We start from the raw sequence: 27,830 nt of genomic DNA on the forward strand, positions 1-27,830 counted from the left end.
ACAGAACTTTTACTGGTTTATGGCTGCTGAGCACCCACTGACTTTGGCAGCTTCACAGCAGGTCACAGAACATACTTGCACATCTCAAAGGATCAAAGCAACCAGAATAATTCTACATCTTCATTTACAAGCTTAGCAATGAGGCCAGCAACTGAAAGAACTGTGGGACTGAACTACTATTTCCTTGCTAAAGGTGGTTCCTCAAAGGTGCACCAAGCAAAATAAAATCTTGACTGGCCACCTGCCTGTGCAGCATGAACTTCAGCGCCTGTTGTTCTGGCATTCATCACACCCAGTTCACTTGTTAAAAACATTTATATTGCTTCAAGGGATCCCAGTCATCATAAGCAGTGAATAAAAAAGGAGACAAAATGCAGCTGATAATGCTTGTTACACTGGATAACCACCAAACACAGAAATGTTTCAGTTTCTTCATTAGGCAACATTATGCAAGTCAAACTAGAACTGAATCAGCTTTAACTTTATTATCTTTAAAGGTTACATGAAGAAACACTATAGTACAGATCTGCTACTGTCTCTGTAGTACAAAGCACAAGTGCTTACACATGAACATTGCTGCATGAACCAATTCATGTACTTAAATAAAGGTGAGAAATTTTTTTTAAGGTAATCACTACCATAATAAAGGCACAGAAGTCAATATTGTTGTGCTTTTTTTTCTTAACAGACTACTGTGAAACTACACAAATTTGCTGCGATTTGTAACATGCTATGAAATGAGACTAGAGTCCTATTATCATGTCATTCTGGGATTTTTTTGTACAAGGAGTAGATTTGGTCCTAAAGTTACTTCAAGGAACCTGAAAGATCAGGCACATACATTCCATTTTTATATGAATACTTACTCCTAGATAAATGGTATCAGATATGCATTGTTTCCAAAACAACTGAATATTACATACATTAAGAGCAGATATCAGTTCAGCTGTGCTGATAATTAGCACACTTATTCATAGGCCAGTATAGGAGGCAAGTATCAAGAGTCAAATCAGAGAGAAGGTCAGAACAATAGAAAACAGAACAAAAAGGAATTTAAAGAAATTTCATAGTAGATATTCTATTTTCTTAACAAATGCCTTAAATGCTATATTGTTTAGATCTGTGACTTTCTGTCTGCCTTTTAAATCCTCTACTAGAATACACTGAAGTATTTTCTGGATAAAAGAAAATAAGTATTTCTGCATTTAACAAAACCTTTCAAAACCTGTTATTTACCAATAACATTCTAAGGAATCTGAAGGGAACAGCACACATGCTGTTTTACTGCTAGACATAAAAGTTAGTGTTCTCAAAAAAAACTGTGGCTTATGTAATAAGGCACCTTCACATTAAGTACATATGGTGCTCACAAGAAACATTAACCAAGGTAGTAACAAGTATCTATAAAGAAGATATTCCTAAAAATAATCTAACTATACCCAGTACCAAAAACAGACTAACCATGTGATGTCCAACAGTGAAGAAAACCACTTACTTGTATCAACATGTCTCTTCAATCCATCCAATGTCACTTAAAACACCCAAAAATACGACTGCACTTGCTACTGAAAAACTTGCAGGAACAGTCTTGCTTACAGGAAATTACTGACCCAGTTAAGTCAGTAATTTGTTCCAAACCAGTCATTTACCTTTTTGATGCTTAAATAAAGCACCAAATTGACTATAAAATACTCCTTGGTTTCTTCCAACCACACCAACTCAACATAGACTTTACCCTCTGAATCTGCATAGTCTGTGGTATAGATACGACCCATGTAATCATAAAGACCAGATGCCTTGGAAGACAGATCCATGCAGACCGGGGCACTGAAACACCAGAAGGGCTTTCCAGTTTCATCCAAGAGAGTAACATCCATCACATAGCAGTCCTATAAACACAAGCAGAAGAGGTTATTTCCCTGTGCCATGGCACAGTAAGTAGATATGTCCCTGATTTTAGGAGACATATCAAGGATTTAGAGAGCAATTTTTGGTACAAAGGCTAAAACCTCAAAATATAATTGACAGTGCCGCACTGCAAAGCAACAAATACTTATTTAGAGGTTTCCTACAGAAAGCAAAACTGCAACCTACAGGCATCAAAAACTGTGTTACAGAAGATAGCAATGTCAACCTACTTGAGATATTATTTCTTAAACACTTTAGCACCTGTGTTTCTCAATTACTAGTTACCTTGCCATTCAGTATTAATAGTCCTTTCAACATCAGAAAAAAACTAAGTTTAAACTCAGGTGCTAAAATTGCGTGAATGCAGCAATATTTGCAAAGATACTCAAAGAGACTATCCCTAAGGCAGTGTACACACACGACAATTACCCTTATATGTCAACTATAAATGAAAGCTATACAGCACATTTTGAATGGCTGCAAGCTACAGTTCCCTAAAAGATAATATTAAGGTATCTTTCTACCCTCCAAGTAATTCTTCCTTCCAAAAAGCCTTGAAAATATTTCTTTATAATGCTACACAATTGCATCAATTTCTAATGCAAAAGTCAGGATGCCAGTTCTCGGCCACTTGCAAATGGATGGTTTCACATGTGCCTTAAAAGCATGTGGACTGTGTGTCATGGTTAATACCAGCTGTTACCTAATCTTATGAGTTCTGAATCACTAAATGGATCAGATTATCTTTATTATGCTGTATATATGCATTGTGTGCAGGAGTATCATATGCTCCAAAAGCGTAAATAAACCAACATCATATATTCCATGCTGAAATTTGGAATGCTTTATTTCACCATACTACATAGCTGTGCTTCCATTGCTTTAACATTCTTTCACTATTACCATACTTCCATCAAACAATACAGAGCAGATGGCACAAACATAAGTAGTAATGTCATACATACAGTTTTCTTAAGTTTGGTACTGTAGATTGCTGAAAATAAAAAATCCAAAACAAATCTGATGACCATTTAATATCTTATATAAGCCATAAATTTACTTGAAACAAGGAAGAATTACTATTCTGTGGTCTGACATCTTGCATATGAAAGGTCAATTATGAAAAATAAACCAGGGTGGCCTTAAGTATTGGGTTTTGGTTTTTTCTTTCCATATATTTCCAACTACCTGTACTTCAGCAACTCTTTTTTTATTAAAAATACCCAGAACTGCCAAAAAATAACCTCTTTTTTTAAAACAAAACAAAAGCCTTAGAGTACTGGGCAAAACTCAAATAAATTCAAAGCAGTGGCATGTTCTGCTGTGACCTATATTATTTGGCCTTCACAAGTTTCAAAAGTTTTACAGATTCATGTTAAATGCCAAATTGAATTCTACCCTCAACTATCTGTTGGTACGTGCAAGCTCTCACCGTAAATGGTTAAAAAAAAAAATTAGTATTATTTTTTCCTAGAAACAAATACTCAGTAAACCTTTTGGTGTAAGCACACAGGACGAGGCTAAACTCAAGATTACAGCTATAGCTCTCTGTTTCTTCTGACAGTTAATTTGCCAGATTTTTACGCACTACTCATGATTATTTTTCATGTAAGTAAAAAACCTGCCAAGCAGCTGTAAATCATTCAGAACTACAGAATGGTTTTAACTGGAAGGACCTCAAAGATCACATAGTTCCAACCCTCCTGCTATGGGCAGGGACACCTTCCACTAGACCAGGTTGCTCAAATCCCCATCCAACCTGGCCTTGAACACTGCCAGGGATGGGGCAGCCACAGCTTCTCTGGGCAACCTGTGCCAGTGCCTTACCACTTCATTATAAAATAAATAAATAAATAATTTCTTCCTAATGTTCAATTTGAATCTACCCTCCTTCAGCTTAAAACCGTTGTTCCTTGTCCTATCACTACAGCGCTTGGTAAAAAGTCTCCCTCATACCTTCTCATAAGCCCAGTTTATACTGAAAAGCCACAATAAAGTCTCTCAGGAGCCTTAATTTTCTGGTATCTGCTCAATGGCACCAAAATATCCTAGCTCTTTAAGCAAATTAAGCATATTCTGTAATTAAGTGTTAAGATCTTACTAACTTTAAGCATGCAAATAGTTCTAACAAAATTAATGGGATACACAATAAAAATGAAGTAAAATTAAACTAATTAAAGTCTGATTTTTTTCAGAAGCCTGAATTAGCACCTATTTTTCATTATCGTTCTCAGTGAACATTCATGGCAATCAAAGACAGATGACAAACAATTCCTTTAAAAGTGTTTTCTTGTTAACTTGAGTTCCTTCTACTCACCAATATACAATATTTTTAATAAAACACATACAGAAAGAGTTGTTCTTTTGAAAACAACCAACCAACTCAAATAAGTTCAGTGTAAACTGAGAAAGAAATGCAAGTGAACAGATTTGCCACTATGCAAACAAGAAGTAAAAACATCACTGCAAGCAGTTAGAGGAAGCACTCAATGGAAACTGTAATTCAAGCTCAACTGCAATTGATGTTCCCAACAGATACTAGTAGATTACTAAATTTTAAAAAAATTTAATATGCCTCATTGCATAGGAAAACTGGCTGACACTGTAAGCTATAAAACAAGTATTTGAATGGCTATGAGCAAAATATTATGTTATCAAACAGTATTCTGTTCCACACTTATGCAGGATTAGCAGAAATGACAGTTTTATTAATTTTTACTTTTTTCAAAGAAAGTGCCAAAATTTAAATCAAATCCTGAACCAGATAATTTTTCAGTTATGCTTAAGTTATATCTGTCAGAATTTTTGGTACTTCTGAAATATTCAGGTAGATGAAATACATTTAAAAATATCTGCTTTCACCGCTACTGCAAAATCCACAGAACTAATTTCAAACTTTCTTTAAAATGATTCTTCTAGGAATTCTATGCAAGAGAACAAGTGAGAATTCCTCTGAAATATGAACGGTTAATCCAGCTGACCCATATACATGACTCAAGGCCAAGGTGCTGGCTGCATGAATATGGACTGTATTTCAGCCTGCGTCCAGCAGCATTTTAACATTCTTCAACAGTTTTCAACCTTCACTGTGCATACATGCTACAACAGAATCTCAGAGTACTTCTGGGTTTCGAGATCTACTGCCTACAAAGAAACCCAAGCCCAACCAAAGAGAAAGAAAAAAAAAAAAAAACTAATCACAAAACAAAACAAACAAAAAATCCAAACAAAAAAAAACAACCACCACCAAAACCCCTAAAACCGTTACCACCCCCTGCCAAAAAAAAAAGCACATGGGCAGTAGGTTTTTTTGTCCAGCATTTCCAAACAAACAGTGCTGGTCAGTCACAGCATCTTTGCCAAGTAGAAAGCACTGGAATTGTCACACATGTATAATGGGTCTATTATGCAATGTAAACGCTAAGAGAGGAAGAGTAAAACTTTTTATCCTCAAAATTCACATAATTTTTTGCAATATTTGAATCGAGTTTTTTCCTAATTACAGTCATCTTTCACAAATAAAATAATTTCTAATTAGCATATTTAGGATGCATAAACATAATTCTGTTTTGAGATAAGCACTTCCAGAAATAAAAATTATTTCTGACTGACCTTTACATTGCCTTTAAACACATCGGTTTCCCAGGATAAGCCAGGTGTCCCAATAAGAGGTAAGTGCTTCGTATTATCCTTTAAGCTTACAGCTGTGAGCTTCAAATATTCATCGGCAATGTCATCTGAAAATATTAACAATATATAACATTATAGTACTACAAATCAAACTAAGCCCAAGTATACCACAAACTTTCTCTCTGCTCGTCTTCATGTCTTTGGTTTCCTCCCACTCACCAATATGGAACCCCAACACAGAACATACACCTACAGCTAGATACCAAGCATGTTACAGAGAATTTAAGTCATGGTTCAGGGCTTTCATTCTGAGATCTACAGTAGAAGCAGCAGATAAAAAAAAACAACTGGGTATATTTGAGTATAAAAATCTGAACAGCACCTAAAGGACTTATGCAAGAATGCAAGGAGTAAATTCCATGTTCAGTATTTCAATTTCATGCCACCAGTGCCTCCATCACTGCCCACTCTCCAAAAGTCAAGATCAAAACATAACACATAAAGTAAATGAGATACACACACCACCTCTTTTTTTAAATCTCTGCTCTGCTTGGTAACTCAACCTATACAACAGGGCATATGGATAGCTATTGGTTCTGCCTGGAAAGGATATTGCATCATTTAAACTGACAGCAGTATGCTTTGATTTGAATCAAGTGTTTAAATTATGTGTTTGTTCATTTTTAAAACAGCTTTCCAAAGGCTCATGTTTTGACATAATTACTTTGTGATTTTTTTAAATTATTATTATTATTTTGTCACTACACATAACCATATGTGTTTGGTATGTCTTCCTCTTCCCTCAGAATAGATCAACTTTGCTGATTTTTCCCTTGCTACCTGAGAAGGAAGGCTAATGCTCTAATTATAACTTGGGGTACATCACAACAAACAAAATCCCTGGCCACAAAGACAGGTGTGGGGAGAAAGCACCACAGTGTGACACAACCAGATTTCATAGTAGGACATGCCTTAAACAAATTTCCTTGAACAAGAGATAATCTCTTAAAAGAGCAAACAAAAGCACTACAGACCTCAAAGAAAAAAAAAGAATAAAAAAAACAAAGGAAAGGAATTAAGTATCTAGGACTTGCAGAAGACACGAAGGGAGACAAGAAATTCCCAAGAAAATACTGCATTTCAGGATCCAATAGCAGGCCCTGGATGGTTAGACGGTAACTGAAGGAGCATGTACAGGTTTAAGGAGCAAGTGGCAGAGGTGAAAAAAAGTGTTTTGCCTGTGATTCTCCTTCAAACAAGCCCAAGTAGCAGTATGAGGCTGAAGACAGAAGAAGCAACATCAAAAGGATGCCTCTGAGTTAAAAAGCTAAAGCCTCCGTGAAAGAGCAGCAAAAACCTCTGCCTGGTGGCTGCTGAAGGCAGACAGCTGGAGGAAAAGTGACTGAAAAAGAGAGCCCCCAGTTAACCACAGAAGCCAGAAACTTCTCTGAATTGGTACTGTGGGGCCAACTCCCAAGAGATGCTTGGCCATAAACCAATGCTGGAAAGACGTTGTTCACAAGAGGGGAGTCCAAAGAATACTTACTGTGGGGAGGAAGCAGCCCAACACCTGACAGAAGACAGAAGCAGCAGGTTTTTCAGTACAGACCCTGTCTGGAATAAGAGTTTGAATGCACTGAAACCAACATGACTATGCCCGGAAGTATTTTGTATGGTTGAAGGAAAGCACATCACTCCAGTGATAATAGTTCTTTCAGTGAAGTCCTTGAGAACTCAAGTGAGGAAAATGTAAGCAGAATTCACTTTCAGGACCCAGCTCAAAGTGCAGAAAAGGATATTAAGTTGATACCTGCCCAAATGATTCAGTTCTAAAACTCGGTAAATCAAATCCAATGATAAGATTTTGTTCCAGATAAAAATACTTCAGATAAATAGTCAAGCTTCACTGAGTGAACATTGAAAGCCCACACTTAGAGTTGAGCTTCTATACAAGAGACTTTAAACACCATCAGTCAACAAGCACTTTTTCCAAAGCACCGTTATCTGCAATTCAGATTCAAATGCAAGCAACTGTCCCTGTCACCCATCCAAAACAAAAAAAAAAAAAAAAAAAAGCAATGGACTAAAAGCAGATTGAAAAAAGCATACTGGTAATAACTTAATGAACCCCAGCACATGACTACTATTGCATGGCATTAATAATATGAACTGCTGCATTGCTAGCTGGGTCACCTGATGAAGGTATAACCTATATTGCAGTTACTTCTTAACTTTAAGCCAGAATTGGAGATAGGGAACACAGATCAGGAATCTACAGGTCAATTATTCATGGATTAGTTAATCCAGTCCTTCACTTATTTATTTTTTATATAAAAGCTCCATTGTAAACCTCCTATCCAGAAGAAAGGAAAAGTATGCCCAGAAATTAGCAAGAAGCTGAAGTGCTAAGCACTGAAAACTCCCTTTCCTCTTCCCAGTCAGATGAGAAAAGGAAATTAAAGGACAGAGCAAGCTATGTTAAAAATACAAAGGCAAACAGACAAAGGAAATTGGACAAGTCTTTTTTCAGTCTTATCTAGAATTTGTTTCATTATCCCTTTTTAATATCTACAGTCCAGAGTTTATGCAAGACACATAATAGCAGCAAAGCATCCCTTTAATCAGGTTAATATAGGTTATAGGGAACAAATACTTCCACATAAAGAGAATACCAATACAGAGAACATATATCACACAGACAAACCTCAGGGAAAGAAGCAAATAGTCCAGTAGTTCGAAGGCATTTATTTTAGCTAAAAGGCAAGCAAGTCTGTTTTGCTAACCAAGCCTTTATTGCAAGTTGTAATCTGATTGTTATTTTCACAGGGAAGGCTGTGCTTAACACTAGTTCTGGTGGTGACAACTGGCCTTGTTGTCATGCTGAAATGGTCATTTAAACTTGCAAATCAATCTTCAAGGTCAAGCAAAAACATTTCAAATACATGATGTGACGTTTTACAAACAAATCTTAAGATCTCTTTAGACATATAAAAATCACCCTATTACATTTTACAAGCACAATGTATTGACTGACAAGAAATAACACTGAAAAGCCAAAGTTTAGGCTAACATATGGCTACAAACCTATGCTTAAAAAAACTGGAAACTTAGGTAAATACATTTCAAGAATGTTTATGCAAAAGCTAGATGCAGTATCATGGCTCCTGAGTCATATGAAAGGCCTGTCGCAGCTTCCTGACAAGAGAAGTTTTCTAATGCTTTCAATTCTATTTTAAAGTATTTAGCATATTCACCCTAGAGTATCCATCAACAAGACCATATTACCAATTCCGTTTAAATGGAAGGAAGCATAAAATAAAATGCTAAAAACCAGACAAAGGAGTAAAAGAGTGGCAAGCCAGCTAACTACTGCAGTGCAATAAAATACTGCAGTATTAATAAAACAAACATCTTAAGCCATATATACACCATCCATTTGGTTCAGTGAACTGTGATATAACTTCTTTAATTTAATGTTGAGAACTTTGAAGAAAGAATTGAAAATAGAGCAACAAAATTAAGCACAACATTAATGAAGACAGACAAAAAGAAAACTAGATGTGAACAGGTAAATCAGTTATTCTGCAGAATAACAAATGGATATTCCCTGGTAACGCAGAACTGTCTGCACCTTCGTGATGGAAGCAAATAAGTAAGTATTTGACAACCAGCTGACAACTGCTCTATGTCTTAGGTTATGGAAACTGCCATTGGCATGTCACATCCATAATCTGAAATACATCTGGATTGCGTAGAGCATTTTAAGAAACAGTAAGACTTCCTTCTCACAATGCCAGAGACCTCCATGTTTCAGAGCCCGCCCAGAGAATGGGACAAAGAGTATCACTATAATGGAGCCTAAAAGCAGAATGCAACCCATCAAATACCACCAGATGGGACAAACCTACTCTGATGGACACATTCAGAAGCACCATGTTTACCATAATGAGCAAAGTGGACAACAAACTACCATGAAGATATGTGAGAGCAGACAGCCATAAGCTGCCTCACTACATCATTTCTGAACACAAATTATGGAGGAAATCAAACATTTTCCAAAAGGAATTATTGTGCAAGTACACGGAAGGGTCTAGATGACAAATGAGCTTATTGACTACAGAACCATGGCTTCAGCTGGCTGATGTCCTCTGAGAAAAGAATCTAATGGCTGTCACACAGCTAAAGGACACAAAAATAAAACAGTTCAGAAAACACTGGCTATGATATAACAGACTGCCTAACTGGCAAAGTAAGATGGCACCACAACCGTATCATGGACATTTGCTACAATTTGCATAAACATCAACTTAACCTTTAGCAGAAGTAGCTTTTAAGCTGCAAAAAAGTGATACCAACAAAATAGTGTGCCACATACTGCTTTCTTTTGTACAGCTGTATTGCTAGGAGCATAAAATTTTTAGTTTAGACAACAAAACACGACATTCACCTTAAAAAAAAACAAAACCAACAACAACCACCAAACCCCAAAACTCAACTCTCTGGCCAATTTACAGATGAAATTACTTTTTTTTTAGGGTATAAAGAGGAGTCCTGTATTGAACAACACCTCAGGAGAGATTTCTATTGCTACATGGATAGACTTTCACTGAAGTTTTACCCTTATAAGTATTTCTTTATTTCAAGCTTGCAGCTTTTCTGGAATCTGAAAACATACACGTTTCAAATTCAAAAGACTACAACACTCCACACTGTGCACAATGCTACAGACTAACAGTTTTTGGAGTCATCAGAAACAAATTAAAAAGCGTCACACGGGGAAATTTGCTCTAACACTGTAGAAACCTGTGTTTTAGAAGCCTGGTAACAGTGCCCTCTACTGTCATCAACAAAACCAGTATTTTCTGAAATCAATAGAAGGCTCATTAGTACTGTTAGCAGAAAAATACGGGGGGAGAAGCAACTGATTTACAGTGTTTGATTTTAATTGTTCAAGTTTACTACTGTCTCTCTTGACAGAAAGACAGCTGCGTAGCTGTAGGCAAGACTGTGCTGAAGTTAAGTCAAAAGAGAGATCATCTCTATATATTTTGCAAAACTAGCACAACTTTTAAGTTGGGCTGTACCTGAACAAGGATAGCCAATCATGTCTCATTAAAAGAAATACTAAGAAATGAATAAAAGCAGCACAGTTAAAAACAGTCACTGAAATTGCTTATCACACAATGAAAGGATGTCAGAATAGACTACCCTAAGTTGACCTACGTAAAAGCTATAAATCCTGAAGTTCTCAGTATCTTCTACAAATGTATTTAAATATTTAATCTGTCAGTGCACCTAAAGCATACTTGAGAAGAATTCTACAGAAATAGGTCTCCAAAATGTATGAGGACAAACTTACTTTCTCTTATAGTATACAAGTGGAAGGAACATCAATCTACACCAAAAGCTATGCCACTGCATTATTAATTCAGGACTGAAGCAAACAAAAATATCCTGACAATCTGCAGAACTTGTATCTCAGGCCTGACACTATGTCAGTTTAATAGGCAGATTTCATACAGAGCAAGTTTACAGCACCACACAATGTACTATGGAGATATTAAAAAAAAAAAAAAAAAAATCACACAACGAAGAAAAATACAGCTTTCATTTAAAAATCCATTTCAGTTTCTCCCCTTAAAACAAAAATATTGGATATAAAAGGAAAACATAACAGCAGGGATCATTTTAAAATCAGACCTTACTTTTCTGCCAACTCTACCTTTTCTGCAGAAGAGGCTCTTAAATGTTCCACACAGGTAGGTGCAGCTTCTACCGTGCATATCAAGATGCAGACTGTAGTCATGTAGTCCATATTCTGGGTCAACATCATCCAATAGAGGTTTATGAGGTGGAAGGGCATATTTACTTTAAAATAATAATAATAATCATTAACAACAACACTAGAATTAAGCAAGGGGGAAAGACTTAACAGAAAGAGTAACGAGCCTACCTTAGGAGAGGTTCTAAGAGGGGAAAAAATTATTAGAAAAATCAAACATCTCTAATTCATCATACTTCTTTTAAACTAATACAGTGTCTAATACTTCTTAACAGCTGTCCAGCCTAGCCAAATGCAGAAAATATGGCACTCAACCTTAAAAGGTACATCTGCAAAACTCCAAAATAAAAATTTGTTTATGGAAAAACAAACAAACAAACCAAAAACCACACACAAAAAAAGAAAAAAACAAAACCCAACTAACAAAAACCACATCAGCTTAACTATAAATCTAAAAGCTACAGACTTCCCTGGAATAGCAGTTATTGAAAATTTTCTCTGTGTCTAACCTAAGAGAGAAACTACTATACATGAATGACCAGAAGAGACCATATGCCAGAGGCAACTGAGCAGCTCCTACATAGGATCCTATTTGGTAGCAAGGGAGATAATGTTAAGTATTTCTGTGTGAAAAGAGCCACACTAAGTTATAGCCAGCATTTAAGACTACCAGTAGATCCTACAGTATCTGAGCAGAAAGCTGAGGGGAAAAAATGAACCCCCAAAAACATCCTCTACAGGTAAAAAACCACCATCATTTTAAACAGTTTACAGTGTATAAACAGGTATTACATTGTACACTGGAATATACACATATGCACAAATACTGCATAGGAAATCCAGCTACTTTTTCAATAGGGCTGAAAGATAAATGCAGGCACCTCGCCAGTTCATCAGAATTTTTTTCTTCCCTCTTGCACAACTAAAGATAATTATCCTACTTCTTAAAATGTCTCCCTCTTTTCTAGGTCTTTCAGATAGGAAGAGGGAATAAGACTGCTTGAGAAAAGGGAGAAAGCATGTGCAGTGTATTTCTAACTTTTTCAATATAGCAAGTACTGGTACACTTGTATGACTAAATTATCTCCTTAACAGCATAACAATGGTTACATTTAAGTGTGAAAATACTTCTCCGGCTTTGTATGTAGTTACTGTCATTGTTGTTTATATTAAACAAGCATAGTTAATTACTCCCTAAATATAAACCTCTTACCAGCAGCCAATTTTAACTGTAAAACTCAAAGCTTTATTCAAAAGGTTATATTTATTACCCACAAAGGAGAACCCAAAACTTACACAGTAGCAGAACCCAAAGTGCTTCTCTCAAAAAGTTGATGATAATGAAGACTCGTCATAACAAAAGCAATTTCATTTTTCTCCTGAAAAGTTAATTAAAGTAGATGTATTTTCATCTGGCAAGACTTTTTCTTCATAAGGTCTTCCTGAGCATTAAAATTCATAGATAAATGCTGCTGCTTATAACTCTGCCGGTTACTCTAATAATGTTAATAACAGCTTGCTTTAACACTAGGACTCCTATTACTCCCTACTATCTACTGCTACAAGAATACAGAATATATGTAAAAGGTCAGGATGGAAACTAGCTATGCTGGGGAAAAAGTTATCAGCAGCAATCCATGAATTGCACTTCTCTAACTTCTACTTACCGCTTTAAACCAGATACTTAAAAAGAGTCAAATAGGCCTTCCTCCCAGCTCCTAAATACCTAAGCATTAAGCTTATTTTGTGTAAGGAATTATCTGCAAAGAGGCTAACATCAGTGAGGAATACAGAACTACTCAACAGAAATATTGAATTTCAAAGTAAAATCCCAAGTGTCTTACCAGATTACATGCTACTGGGTAAACGGTAAGATATACCTTCTGTAGGCCTATATACTTCAAAGAAAACTTCAGAGCTCAACATGAGAACTAAACAGAGCCAAAGGTACCTGTTCACTTCAAGAACACAGAATGCTAGGATTTCAGCTTTAAAAAAACAAAAATAACAATGCATTTTTAAGTTCTACATTTGCAAACACATAAGTCAACAGCAAAATAAATTATTCACTGCCAGCAGCCTATTTCTGTTCTGAAAAGTGGGCAACTGTTATTTTCATCTCTCTGGGTTACCAAACAGAAAATTGCATCCTCTACTTGAACTTTTTTTTTAAGCTACTTCTTTAGCTACTTCTCTGCACTTTTTGTAATGCAAAATTACATCTATAAAGGATGCAATGAGAAAGATTTATCAATCACATAGAGTCTCTCAGTCTTTCTCTATCCAAACACGAAAAGGCCCACATAACCTGTCCTTGGTTGTCAAAATTACTAGCATTAGCAATTCCTGTTACACAGCTATGTGTAAAAAACCAAGATGTATGGCATTTATGATTATCACACCCACCTACACTTAACTGCCTAATGCTACTCTCCCACATAAATGATAAGAACAGCTGTTCAGAAAATTAAGCAGGAAAAGTATATCAGAGCAAGGCACTTGATGCTTAACAACTTTGTAGAACTTCAGTTACGACTAAACCGTCTCCAGGTGCTGAAAGAATTCTCTTTCCAAGCATGGGAAGGGGCAACACATCAGCAGGACAATAGGGACAACAACATATGGACACAAATCTACTAAACTGAGGATACAAAAGAAATGGCTATTCACTTATCAGAGCTTCTCACAGGTTGAGATAACTCATAAGAGGTTCATGCAGGTCAGCCAGTCTCCTTTTCTACGAAATGGACACCTTTAAGTAAGGGTGAAACAAATATTCCTTTTGTGGTTTGAAATAATTCCCCTGGTGATTGTGCACATTTGAAGTAGCAAGAGTTTCCAGCTAGAAATGAGACATGGCTTAGATCAACTATTCACAAACTCCCTCAGGGAAGTTCACTGCCAGTGCTAAATATTATGTCTATGTCATTAGCATGGCTGGAAGAGGAGTAAAGGGCTGCCACCTCTGAATTCAGTCCAAGAACTGAACACCTGAGACAGGCTTCCATAGCACTTAACTGTATGCAATTTCAGGTAGACAATTCAGTGCTAAAACACAGGTTCCTTTACAGGAGGAATCTAATCCAGATGCTCTGCACTGCTCTCTAAAGACATTTATCCCCACATACAGCCTACACAGACTAACAACTTAACTTGGACACTTGACAGCAAGAACTGAATATCCCCAAAAGGGCAAAATGTACATTCCTACTGCTGGAGCATGCTATGACTATCTGGCAACGTAGATTAAAGGAAACAACTAGCAAAGTTGCCTTGTGGGAATTCATTGCTTTGAGTGATGGGGACAGGGCAAGGCGTGAGTTAGGGGAAGAAGCACATCCCTCCTGAAACCATTCTCTTTAAAATGTCTTTAGGTTATCAAACTTTGGCATGTGAAGAGTGCAAAATAAGCACAATGGAACACAGAAATAAGATTAGTACAGTATCTGATATACTATGAACCATAACTGTTATTTTTCTTAAAGGTGGATTTTTTTGGGGGGGAAGTACAAATAGTCCTGCAACAGCTCTTTAGAATACAATAAATCATGAACTAGCTCTCCCTACCTGCATTTCCTTGTTATTAGTTTAGACAAGATTTTTCAAAATACAAAAGAAAAAAGGAAGGTGGGGAAAAAAAACAGAACTAAACCCCAACCTCCTCCCCCCGAACTCCCCAAATCCCAACGACCAGGCAAAATAATGTTTCTTCAAGTCATACTACAGTATCAAAAAAAAAATGTTTATATTACCTTCCAAAGTCCTACTACAAGTCCTGAATTCAGACAGAAGAGTCGGACAAGCTTATCAGCACCAACTTCTACACTTTTTTCAGTCAGGTTAGCCAGATGATATTCAGCAATTAAGGAACGATGACGAGGTCTTTGAAAAGAACACACAGAATGTAGCAACAAGACTATGTCTCCTTATTTATGAAAAGCTCAGCCTAATCTCATTTTTTAACTCTGAATACTGACCGACCGCACAAGATGAAAATGATTTTGAAAGCATTCAGCTATAAATTTTACTTCTGAACAACTACAGCATTCTAGCAGGATCTCAACACCTAACAAGAAACAAAAGCCACCACAGGATGGCCTAATACAGAATTATAGAATCATAGAATCAACTAGGTTGGAAAACGCATTTAAGATCATCAAGTCCAACCATTACCTCAGGACTTCCAATATACTACTTAAAAAAAAAGAAGAAAAACTGATCTATTTGCCCAATATTTTAAAATGGACACAGAATTACTCTATAATTTGTTTTTAATACTATATTGGTACTAGATGGAATCACTGGACAACTGTCAGTATGAAGCTAGGTACTAAGAAGGTACAGAAGCAAAATTCCAAGGAAAGGATCAAACTGCACCTATAATAAATTAAAAGCTTCTCTTAGAGGAAGCTTTCTTTTTTTAGCAAATTGTTTCTAGATTTTGCCTGTAATTAAAGCAAATTAGCTCCATAATATCATTTAACTAAAGGTCATACCTCACGGGCATTGGCTAATGACACATAACAAAAGAGCAGAAAGCAGTCTGTGTTACCTATTCAGAATGGAGAAATAACCTTTTTCTAAAACCTTCTGCAGGTTTATGCTCTTACAATATTCAAAACTGTTCCTAGCTTTCCCAACAGTTTCAAATAGTATCACCTACCACTACACACTGCTAAGAAAACAGCAACCAACTGGAAATTCATCACTTTACCTTGAACGGTAAGATTTGGAGAGGAGATGGGACATCAGCCTCTTCTGGTTTTAAGTCAAGCAATCTGGTATAAATACAGGGAATTTACCAACGTCCCTGCACTAGCTCCTTATAGTCTTAACATTCTCAGTAACATTCTGATATCTGTGAAATCATTACCTTTGTGTATATTCACAAGCGCTAAAAACTTATAATTCTGTGAAATAAATACACTAGCTGCTTGCAAGATTTATTTTACTATTTTCTACACATGAATCAACATCTTGGTAAAGCAACTACATTTTCCACATAATCTGACTGCAAGACTTGAGTAGCTGACTACACAAAAGGCTTCTTGGCATTTTTTTTTTTCTTTAGGTAAATACATTGCTTATTCCTGAGGAACCTTGGGTTTTATATGCGAGCAGTTCGTTCTTTTCAGAGTTATACTGGCTATGGGTTTTGTGTAAGAAGCATGCAGCTGATACTGCATACACTAAAATGACAGGTAAGACACAGATGTGGTAAACTCCTTCACAGGAACCAAATACATACATATCTCAAATACACACTTTTAATTTAAGCATCCTTTCTCAGAATATCATGCCAGCAAAATATTGTACACACTTAAAGTACAAAACAACGGCTATCCCACATGGTGCTGTAGGCTACTTTATGTGCATGTTCTTATATTGTACACGTAGCCAAATACAGAGCTCCCTAAATTCACATACATACCTATCAGATAGAAAAAAAAAATGTTAGCAACACAGATTACCTTATTGTAGCCACATAAACACTGATGTACTGTCTCTAGCTAAGCTTCTCACATTAAATCCTCCTAGATCTACATGTTTGTTTTATGCTCATTTGTATCTATGCCTTAGATTCAGCTTTCCAAGGCAGGCCCTAACAGTCTGTATCTTGCATGCCAGTAGCTACGTTAACCTAAAAATTAATGTCATAGCTTGCTGGATTATACCTATTTCTTGCTAAAAAGCTCTACCAATGAAGAGAAGGACATAGGCTTTGGAAGAAATAATACAGAGAAGCTTTCTCAGAAAGAATTAACTTGTTAAGTTAAACCAAGTTCAGGTAGCTCCTACAGACATATTATGAACCAACTACACTAACCCTCCCCCCAAAAAATAGTTAAAACTCACCCATTCTTGCTGCGAGCTCTGCTTTGGTCAGGAAGCAATGGTATAACTCCAAATAATTTTAGGGTTGACAGGATGTCTAAGCATGGCCAATCTGTACTATACCAAAGTATAGTAACAGATGTATCCTTAAATGATAGGTTTGCTTCCTCCATTACGTGTTCCTTTCCATTTCTGTCCTTTAGAACAATTATCCAACTCAAGCCAGAGGCTCTGTTATTTAGAAATTGAGAGGGAAGAAGGGTGTTTTGGAAAAAAAAAAATAAATAAGCATACAAAAAAAAATAAAATTCTCAAAGTGGCAAAACTTAAACTGTGCTTCCCCAGAATTTTCACATTTCTACTAACAGCTACTTACACTTTTCGGGCTAGGTCATTTATAGGCTATCACATTTCTTCCCATTCTGAAATACATTTTATAACTCTATTTCCAATCTCCCCATCATTTCCAAAGCCATCAATATTCTGTACATTGCTCTTGAGTAAACACCTCATGTGATTAAGGCATTGCTTACTTCATAGCTTCTCTGTTTTTACATGGAAGACCTGTATAAGGATCTACAGGTTTAACAAGCTGCATTACTCTAGTTTTGACAACAGCTATTTGTTTGAAGATATATTCTTTCTTCCAGTACCCAGGCTTTCTATCATGTAGAGCAGCACAGCCCAAGGAAACAGTTTCTGTTTGTTTGGACTTCATTTTCCAGATTGTCTTTTTTGGTTGAAAACAACTGGAACAGATTTTCAGCCAGATTCCACTGAAAACAGAATAAAGAGGAAAACCACATAAATTTCAAAAATAGTTATTCAATTATTCTTACATGCTTGTCTCAGCTACCACTGAGCATGTTGGCATAAACATATAAAACCCCAGATTATTAGTATTAGCCAAGGAAATGCAAAGGTGCAGTTGTGTACTTCTCCACTTTTCCCCATTTTGACCTTCCAGCACCCTATATGAGGTCGTTTTCCCTGGTGCAAACATGAAGGCTTAGGAACCAGAAGATGCTAGGTGTTAGCATTTCTCATGGGCTTACTGGGTTACCTCAAAGAATATGTAATCGCTGAAAACGTTTCTTGTTTGGATTATGTATACCAAATGAAATCTACTTACAACCTTCCGCTCTACTACAGGGATAAAAAAAAACCCACAACCCTAAAAAATACGCAGTTCTTACAATATGCCAATAATGTTGACAAAAATCTCAACTACATATACAGAAAATGTTTGACTACTATTTTAGAAAGCAGAATCATCAGATATTGGGAAATTTTATGCATCACAATAGCACACTAGAGTGTGGTGGTTTTTAAAAGGCCTTCCTTCACCTTATGCTGCCACTTTACACTCACTGAAGCAGATTAAAAAAAAAACAACAAAAAAAAACCCCACCCAACAAAGCAAAACAATATATATCTGAGTGAAAGCTAGAATGACAAAACAAAAGGAAAAGTAAATTTTGTCTGTCTTCCTGAAAATGCAGCATCCACAATGAAGCTCAGAGACAGCAGAGCCATACTCTGCGACTTAAAGGAAAACTGATTAAGGTTAAGCAGTTACTTCTGAAAATTCCACCTCAAAACAATTCATCTTCCTCACACAAAATCTGCTAGTAGAAAAAGTGGTTTAATACTTCTTATTCAACAAAGACAATACAGACCCCTCAAGTTTCTCACACAGTCTAGCTAGAAGCAGGGTAGACGAAGACAACTAGAATCACCTACGTTTGGTGGTGGTACCACTGTCATGTCAATCCATTCTGCACTCTCTTTTGAAAAGCTCGGAGAACAGACATCTTTTTTTAAGAGATCAAAGAAACATGCAAGAGGAATGATGGCTTCACCTCTTTCCAGTTAAGAAAAATATGAGGTCACATTTCCCCCCCCCCCCCCCCCCGATACTCCAGTATCTCTAGGGCAATTCATGGAATATTAAGTACAAGAACTTACAGGAATTCAAACAACAACCTGTGAATAAAAGTTTCCAGTAAGTTTTTCAATTTTAAAGTGCTACACAGTCTACCTGGCTGCACTAGAAAAAATTAATAGCAACAGAAACAAATTCTCAAGAGAAATTCTCTACCATTCATCAGCAAGATTACCAGCCCTCACTTATCCCCAGGCAAACTTACACTAATGTGCTTTGTAATGCATTTTTTCTCCCCTTAAAGAATTAAAGCATTCAAGGGCTGAATCCATCCCACACTACCTCCTACCAGTGAAAACCACCCTCATTTCATCAGCTGCTGAGACCACATGCCAAGAGCTAGGCTCTTTGTTACCTATGCAGAAAAACTCGGGAATTATGCAAAAACCTTCCAGGCTGCTGCTCTGCAGATATATGTACAGTCTCATCCTGACACTTTTTTAGTCAAAGCTGTTTAAAACACACAGATCCATAAGTTTCTGTGACAGGTAAAAGGGGGTTCAAAGTCAATATAAGCTTTCAATTTTCCTTTCCAAAGTCTGAGAGGGGGGTAGGATATATGAAGAACAATCCCATAAGTAAAACAAAGGCTTAAGATACTTCAATTTTGAGCCCATAAAGGAAAAGACAATCCAGTTATCAGATAGTATAAAATATTTCCGATGGAGGGAGGAAACTGTTATTTAACTTCAAAGCAGTTAAGAATTGCAAGAGGATGAAAACAGAGGAGCAATGTCCTTGACACAACATCATCAAGGGAAACTGAGCAGTGTATCATCCAACTGGTCTTACTCAGCCAAAAAGTGCACTAATATGTTCTCCTGTAACTCTCTGCTGTGAACTAGAAACCCCTTCCCAACACAGACATGGGAAGAGATACTCAATAGCTGGCTGCTGAAAAGCCAGGGTTTAGTAGCAAGCACTTCCTGCATTTTGAAGGTACAGTCTCGGGCACTGTATGCTGAAGGAAGACAGACTTACCACCAATACCTACCACCCTTCTCCTCACTCTCAGTTACATATTGCTTCTTCATTTCCCAGAACAGTATTCTGCAAGAAGGTGAGAAATCAGTTCAAGAAGTTCAAAAATTCAATCAGGGCCAGGAGGCGGAGGAGAAGGGGGGACCTGGAATCGCAAGTGTTTAGGGAGGTATCACTGTCCACTCATCCTCAACTTCTGAAGAATTCAGGGCAGACAAATCAAAAAAGGCATCCAGTAGGGAAGCACAAATTTGCCTCTTTACAGCAGAATACACATCACTTCTGCTTCAAAGTATTAAGTATAATATTCATCTCAATGCCTCTTATTGGACATTGTAAACAAGCCAATCCAACCTCTTACTGCTAAATCAAATGCCAGAAGTGAACATGCAGGCAGTCATCACTTGATGACCACAATGGCAAAAAGATCATCCCCTATTCTCCAGCTTCTCACTTCCTCTTACACAAGCACTTTCTGCTGGTGATCAAAATCCTCAGGCTTTCAAACAGACCATCCATGTGAGCTTCCTACACTGCATGATAGGAAGGCTGGAATAATAACATACTGAGGTAAGTGGGGTGCAGAAAGAGCGATCAGAAACAATTCCCTGCCTTCAACATTTACACTGAAGACTTCAGTGCCAAGGAACTGCTAAAGCAGAGACATTATTTGAAGGGCCCAAAGACAAAGCGCTGTATTTGGCAGCACAGATATATCACGATGAAAGACTAACGGTCCTACTGCATCAAGGATAGTATCCTGCAATATCATCAAAACATACTCTTTCTAAAAACCAAGATCGGATCTGTCACAGAGATATGAAGGAACTTTAATTAAACCACAAGATTCAGGGACTCAAGAAGGTCCATAGAAATCCAGCAGGAAGAAGTGACCTAGTCCCACTGACAAGTCAGTCTTCTAGATAAGGGAAAGTTCTTCCTCAAAACCCATCTGTGCACATACAGTAATCTCTGTTGAGATCAGAAAATGGAAACAGACATTGCTGAGATGGAGACAGATGAACTGGCTTCCACGAACAGCCTCAATGATTTTATCCTACCTTACTATCCTGAAGTAGAAAATGCATAGAGATATATAATCTGTGTCCACTACACAACTGTTATCTACATGTAGCTGCTGACAGCCTCAAAAAAATTAATCTGGATAATGGCCTTCTCTTCAAATTCATCAATTTGAAAGGTGTCAATGCCAACGTTAACCGATTCATTGTACAAGTTCTGGCAAATAAGTGAGAAATGGATGAACACCAAGATGCGGCAGCTTCCTATACAGGAAGACATTTTCCGATTTAAATAACACTAATTCAGCAGAATCCTACAAAAAAAGAAAAGAAAAAAAAAAAAAAGAAAGCCCACGTGTCCTAGTTATCACATACCAACTAGGTCCTCTCCTGCCGATACTTTCACAAAATCATCATGATACTGGTACAATCAATCTGTGAATTCTGTATAAGCAATTGTTTAAAAAACATGGCAGTATTTATCTTCGCCCGTTTCAGTTAGAAATCACCAAAATTTGACAGAGCAACAGATAAAACATACTAGTGACTCCCCTGACTAAATCAAACCCTCTGCAAAAAACCTGATGGAAAGAGCTAAATGAGGAAGACTTCAAAATTATGAAAGCTATGACAATTCTAGATAGCTACTGGCTACACACCAGTAAGGACTACCTGAACTAAAAAGCCTGTGCAGCTGCATGTGAATACAAGCAAATATACGCAAATAATAATAACAAAAAAAAAAATAATAGCTACATTTGAAAACACTGTATTTAATTTTCGCCTCGTAACTCCCATTAAACTGAACAGAGCTTGTACAGCTAGAATTCCATAGAACACATTGTACTGTGAGCTGTGCAGTGTATTTTCAGCAGAGTAATTGCCAATAGGTATATGCATCAGTGCTCTGGCATGAGTGAAACTAAATTAGAAAAGACTCATAACTCAGGAAAACTCAGCTGCTGCACAATTAAGAGTAGCACTTATGCTTCCCTGTTCCTTACTTGTCATTTGCCAGATGATAAAAGTGCCTATTCACACAACCAACAGCCAACAGGGACACAGCATCCAAATAGGAAAATATCTTTATCAGCATTTCTGATGGCATGCTGGAAAACAAGAGAAAGAGAAATACCATTAGACTTGCCTGCAAACCCCAGAAAATCCAATGGCAAAGAATTTTAATTCTAAACCAGAGCAAAACAAGAGATGGAAACTATCAGCTTGTAAATAACATATCAAAACTCACCAGAAGTGTTAATTTGCAGAGTTTGGGTTCTGATTTGTATCTCTAGTACAAGACATTTTTTTAAAAGCATAACCTATTTAAGTGGCACAGCACAATTACATGAAAAGTTATAGGTTTGCATTTTCATTGAACTTTATTAACTTTAACCCATTTTGACATGAAACTAGCTCATTCAACTTCAGTTTCTCGCTGCTTGTAACATGATTTTAACACACAGTCCACAACCACTAGCATTTGCCAGAACTGCCTACACTCAGCCTCCTCCTCTCTGTGGCATCAGGGCTTAGGATGTACCAGGACATAAATGGCCTAGTCAAACAGTAAGATTGTGCTCGACCTCACAAAAACCTTCAAACCATATGTGCTCAAGGGTCTCATACAGTTTTCATTTATGTCAACAGAAAGATGCGAAACACAAAATAAGAGCTGAGTGGCATTTCCTGAACATTAATGTTTCTGTGCCCCTGTAAGGCTGCCTGAAATACAAGTGCCAGCCTAAGTACAAGCACAAAATAATCTGGAGCTGACCCACCGTGATTTTCGTATTAACAGATAGAAACCTTATACCCTTAGAGTAGTATCTGGTAACTGCACAGAGTTTTTAAAAAGACGGATTTTATACTCTAAGTTTTGGAGCATGACAATATGGTAACATCAAAATCACCACTGAAAATACAAGGTGCTATGAAAGTCAACACTTCAGCTGTGTCTCTTGTCCATTTTCCACTGTCATTTACAACATTTGTCGATTTATAATACTCTATCCAGAAGCACACAGTTTTCAAGTATGGAATAAATGCCAATACACCAAGGTTTGTATCAAAACTCAGAATCCTAGTTGCACTAACATAGAGATGATTGTGCCAAAACCTGCACAGTTATTATGCGAAATAACTCAAACACTGTAAGCTCAAAGCAGTTACTGCATTTATTTCAGAGAGAATTTAGAAATGATCCCTTAAAAATCTGCAGATTAGCTAAAATAGTATGCTTGATCCACAATTCTCAACAGTGGTTTTTACAACAATATTATTTTATGTTTGAAAGAAGCTGAGAAAGTTTGGGTTTTTTTTCCTTTCACACCAAATTCACAGTGTAAGGGATTGAACTGTCAATCCAATGGAAAACAGAGACATGGCTACACAGTAAGTTACAAAATGTACATTAAAAAATTAATTAATCTTTCCTGTAACGTATTCTCAGATGTCTTCTGTAGAAACCTAGCTAATTTTAAAAAAGGAAAAACACATGACTACATGGAAAGTGCCCTTTCACTGTCAAACAGGAAGGGAAACATCTACCTTGCAGCAAATATGGAGCAGCCACTCTATTCCTCCCCCCTCATCCCACTCCACCAACCTAAGCCCCTCTATACAAAGCAACAAACATCAAGAGAAACATCAAGAGAAACACTGAAGTTTAATTCCAAGCTGGCTTTTATCGAAGTAATACAATAACAATTTTTATTCTTGAGGAACAACACAGGCCATGATTTGCAAAGGAGCCGCTAAAGTCTTACCGACATACTTCATATGAACTTAGAAAAAAAAGGAGGCGAGGAAGAACATGCCAGATAAGATCAGAAGGTCAACACAGGATGAACAAAGAAGGCCAGGAAAGCAAATCTTCCCTTTCAACTAAAAATATCTGATATGGAACTCTCCATACAGTAGCTGTAAGCAGTCAAAAGATAACATACAGTCTACAAGGGGTGTTCCACTCTTACTCCTAAACTGAAGACATACTCACCTCTCAATACCCAAATTAGACTCTGGTTTTATGGAAGGTGTCAAATACAGACTTTTAATTCCAGCATGTACAGCTCTAGAACCTCCCTGAGGCCTGGCAGCAGAGCTCCTTGACCTAGTTTTGAGAAGCAAAAGCTTTTAGAAATCACATCATCACAAAAGGAAGAAATATGCATACTGTGCACACCTAGACTCCACATCTCAAATGAGACAGGATTCAGGGAATACACTATATGAATTCCCTGAAGATTTGTGAAGTCATTATTATCAGTTCAGAAATTTGAACAATTATCACCAAGTTAAAATACCTGACATCAGGAAGATGCCAGATTTAAACTCATGGGTGTCTCTCCTACGATTAATTTGTTCCAGTAGTCAGAAGGGAAGAGTGTTGCACCACCAAATCAATTTGAATTCAGTAGAAATCCATTAACATTAGACAGCTGCACCACTGTAGCCATCATAATCATGTTCCAAAGTACTCCAGAGATGCTTTTGAGCCACTCAAATTCATTAAGCTATTCAAAGATACCAAATAAAACAGTACCTTGAAACTTTCTCAAAACTGACAAGGCTCAAACAGAATTCCTTGGACTACACAACCATACTTGTGTACAGACTACAGAACTGTATCTGAAACAAAATTACAGTCTTATTTCAGACTTCCCCTTGCTAAAGTACCCACAAATCTGCACAGTAAGTGGTAGTTTAACAGGCAAAATGGTACCAATGTTCTTATTGCTTAGTAACAAGCAACAGTTTTGACAAAAATTACTTTCTTTTACTAAAGAAAGTAACTTTGTAATTTTAACACAAACAAATTCTTAAAATCCAACTGGCCATACATTTTTTCCAAGTTTCCTGATAGTAAAAATTTTGGAAGCTGTAATTGCAAACATTGTCACTCAACCACATAAAAATATTCATATGGGAGTTTCAAACTTAATCAAATCCTTAACAAATAATACCCACTGATGCCACCAAGCAGACAGAGCTCCCCATACACTTTGTTAGCGATGATTTGTATTGCCAAGTGACTTTCCAACACCTGGTCAGTCCAGCTCTGGGTTTCCAACCAACCAATTAAATTTTGGGAATGAAATTACAATGTAATTTTGAAGTATATGGATACCACACACATTTAATGCACAATGTTCTTGAACTGAGATTGGTTTGTTCTCAAAGAAAAATAAAAATTGGAAAGAATAACTTAGACCTACATTGTCAATTGCTAGGGGAAAAAAAAATAAATAAAAAAAAATCCTTGAAATTCTACTGGAAATTGCTGTAAGCATGACACAAAATTACACACATTTCAGCTTGGCTGAAATGATAAGACTAACTTCACTGATAGGCTGACAAAATTAACAACTACTGTATGTCAAATATACCCTGAAGGTTAAGCAAATGTTTTACTCATGTATTATTATCAAGAAGTACACTTAATCGATAAGGCTACAACTAACTGCATTTTTCAAAAGCCCACTGAAGGGATTCAGGAATATAAGTCATGTTCAACAGCAGCAGAACTACCACTTCTGGATCTTTCTGGGAAGCACGTCCCAGCCTATTCTCCTATCTATGCTGAAAGCACAAAGATACTTAGTTTGGGCAAATTCTAGAGTGACATACCTACACAGATGCCAGGTACAAAAGTAATTTAGATCAGGTTCTAGATCCAGGTTTTTACAACACACTTTACTTGGTACAAGCATAACTTTCATTGCCTCTATTCGGTCCTTCTGCTCTCTTTTAACCACTCCTTGCACCCCCTCTTCTTCACTCCAGGAAGGAATTTCTGAAGTAAGAGAAATGCTGCCTACACATGCCTTGAAAACTTTGATATAGTAGTATTCACCACTTTTGTAAGCTTCGATTCAAAACAAGTACTGAATTTTTGCATCTTCCAAACCGAAAATTTTCTTAAGGTATGCAGAAACAACAGCAAACCCTAAACTATTTTTTTGGAATGCTGTCTGCTAAGACTTGAAATCATTATTAACAAAACACTTTCATGCTGTATTGACAAACCTTGCCTGCCCAAGTTAAAAATCAATGTTACTCCCCCTCTTTTAGAGACTTCTAGTAACAAACAAGATGCTCTTGCTTAGAGGCCAAACAATCTCAACTGCCATTTCATTAGCTTTCAATCTGTGGGACTCAGTTTTGTACCAGTATTTATACTTTCACACCCTGTAGTACTTGCAAATTACTATTGGGGGTTTTGCTGGCCAGGGAACAAAACTATTTCAAAGAAAGCTTTTAGTGACAAACCCTGACCCCTGTAGAGGTTAAATGCATACCTGGGGATAAACAGAAATGACAGCAATGTTTTGACATCGTGTTTCTTTTTCTCTACTAACAATTCCAAAGGCTTTTAGAAAGGTGGGTATTAGGCATGCCATTTACAGGTTAAACAAATGGGGGGAATGAAACTGCTATGAAACCCAAGGTGGTATGAATGAATTAGCAGAAAAACCTGCTTTCTCAACTTTGCCTCTAAGATTTAAACTTTTGGAAGCTGAACCTTTACTGTAAGAATTAAGCTAATCACACCTTCCACAATGAAATCCTCCCATGTACTACAAAGGCCTAACTACCCTGAACATACATACATTAGCCACAAAGCTAGCTAGTACTTTGTAGAAGGGCTACTGCTCATCACCTTCAAAGCTCATCTAGTCCAGTTCCCTGCAATGAGCAGGCACATCTTCAACTAGATCAGGTTGCCCAGAACCACATCCAGCCTGGCCTTGAATGTCTTCAGAGTTGGTGCATCCACCACCTCTCTGGGCAGCATGTTCCAGTATTTTATCACCCTCACTGTAAAGAATTCTTTCCTCCCATACAGCCCGAGTCTTCCCTCTTAAAGCCGTTGTCCCTCATCCTGTCACAACAGTCCCTGCTAAAAACCTCTCCCCACCTTTCTTATAGGCCCCTTTTAAGAACTGAAAGGCCACATACTACTACTTCTAAGCTCAAGCACATGCTAAGTTTAAGCCCCACTACCCAGACAGAAATCAGGGCAATAAACCTTATGTACACGTGGAATGCTCATGCTTCCTACAAGGTGTCACCTCCACAAAGACACCCCCTCCACAAGGCCAGGGAGAGGAGAGCACTATAGCCATAAAAGAGCAGGCCTGAGTTACGGCGAGTTCAGGGCTTCAAACCACAGCCTTGAGACGGGTGGGTCGGGGTTCCCTGACCAGCAACAGGAGTTAAACATCAAACCACTCCCTAAGGGCAACGTGCCAAAACACGAGCCGGCAGCCTTTCCCCAGGCCCGGCAGGGAAACCGTTACCTGGGCCTGACGGCCGAGGGACCAGCGGGGGTAAAAGGCGGCGACGGCAGCCCGACCTCTGCGGCACCGGGAAAAGCTGCCACGCCGGCTGCCGGCGTCGGGCTGCACTCACGCAGGTGCCTACCACAGCCCGCCGCCATTGCCAGCTCCGCCCAGGGCCAGTGGCCTCGCACCAGACGGGAGGGAGGGACGGGCGCTGCTACCTCCTACGTGACGCTGTAGGGCGGGCCCGGGAGCGCCGCCGCGGGGAAGCTGTTGCAATGACGTGGTGTTGTTGGTACCCACAAGCTGCGGGAGCCTTCACCCTTAGCGGTTTACTTGCATCGGGACAGCAGGGACGACGCTGCTTCCGAGAGCTGCCAGCAGGGCCCAGAGAGGGCTCCGAAGGCGCCATCGTGGTAGACCCGCGGCAAGACAGCTGTTGG

The 27,830-nt window shown here is 37.7% G+C and overlaps 1 protein-coding gene across 3 annotated transcripts; it reads right to left on the minus strand.

Annotated features, from left to right (window-relative positions):
• Positions 1-460: 460 nt before the first annotated feature.
• FBXO15 (F-box protein 15) lies at positions 461-27,575 on the minus strand. 3 transcript variants are annotated; one of them, XM_061448901.1, is made up of 10 exons: positions 27,406-27,575; positions 24,102-24,215; positions 22,108-22,212; positions 17,809-17,931; positions 17,177-17,386; positions 15,073-15,202; positions 12,617-12,699; positions 11,261-11,406; positions 5,521-5,645; positions 461-1,889 (listed from the first exon to the last, which is right to left on the minus strand). In XM_061448901.1, exons 1-10 carry the CDS (start codon positions 27,543-27,545, stop codon positions 1,620-1,622), a joined length of 1,446 nt encoding a protein of 481 aa, XP_061304885.1. In that variant the 5' UTR covers positions 27,546-27,575; the 3' UTR covers positions 461-1,619. The 3 variants fall into 3 exon arrangements, with proteins under 3 accessions (XP_061304885.1, XP_061304884.1, XP_061304886.1); XM_061448900.1 differs by having other exon boundaries at positions 17,689-17,931; XM_061448902.1 differs by having other exon boundaries at positions 17,689-17,931; positions 27,400-27,539.
• Positions 27,576-27,830: the final 255 nt, after the last annotated feature.

The sequence above is a fragment of the Pezoporus flaviventris genome, unplaced genomic scaffold (genome assembly GCF_033815535.1).
Source record: "Pezoporus flaviventris isolate CSIRO_AGI_PZ_B2104156 unplaced genomic scaffold, CSIRO_AGI_Pfla_v1 ptg000007l, whole genome shotgun sequence".
Classification (NCBI taxonomy): Eukaryota; Metazoa; Chordata; class Aves; order Psittaciformes; family Psittacidae; genus Pezoporus; species Pezoporus flaviventris.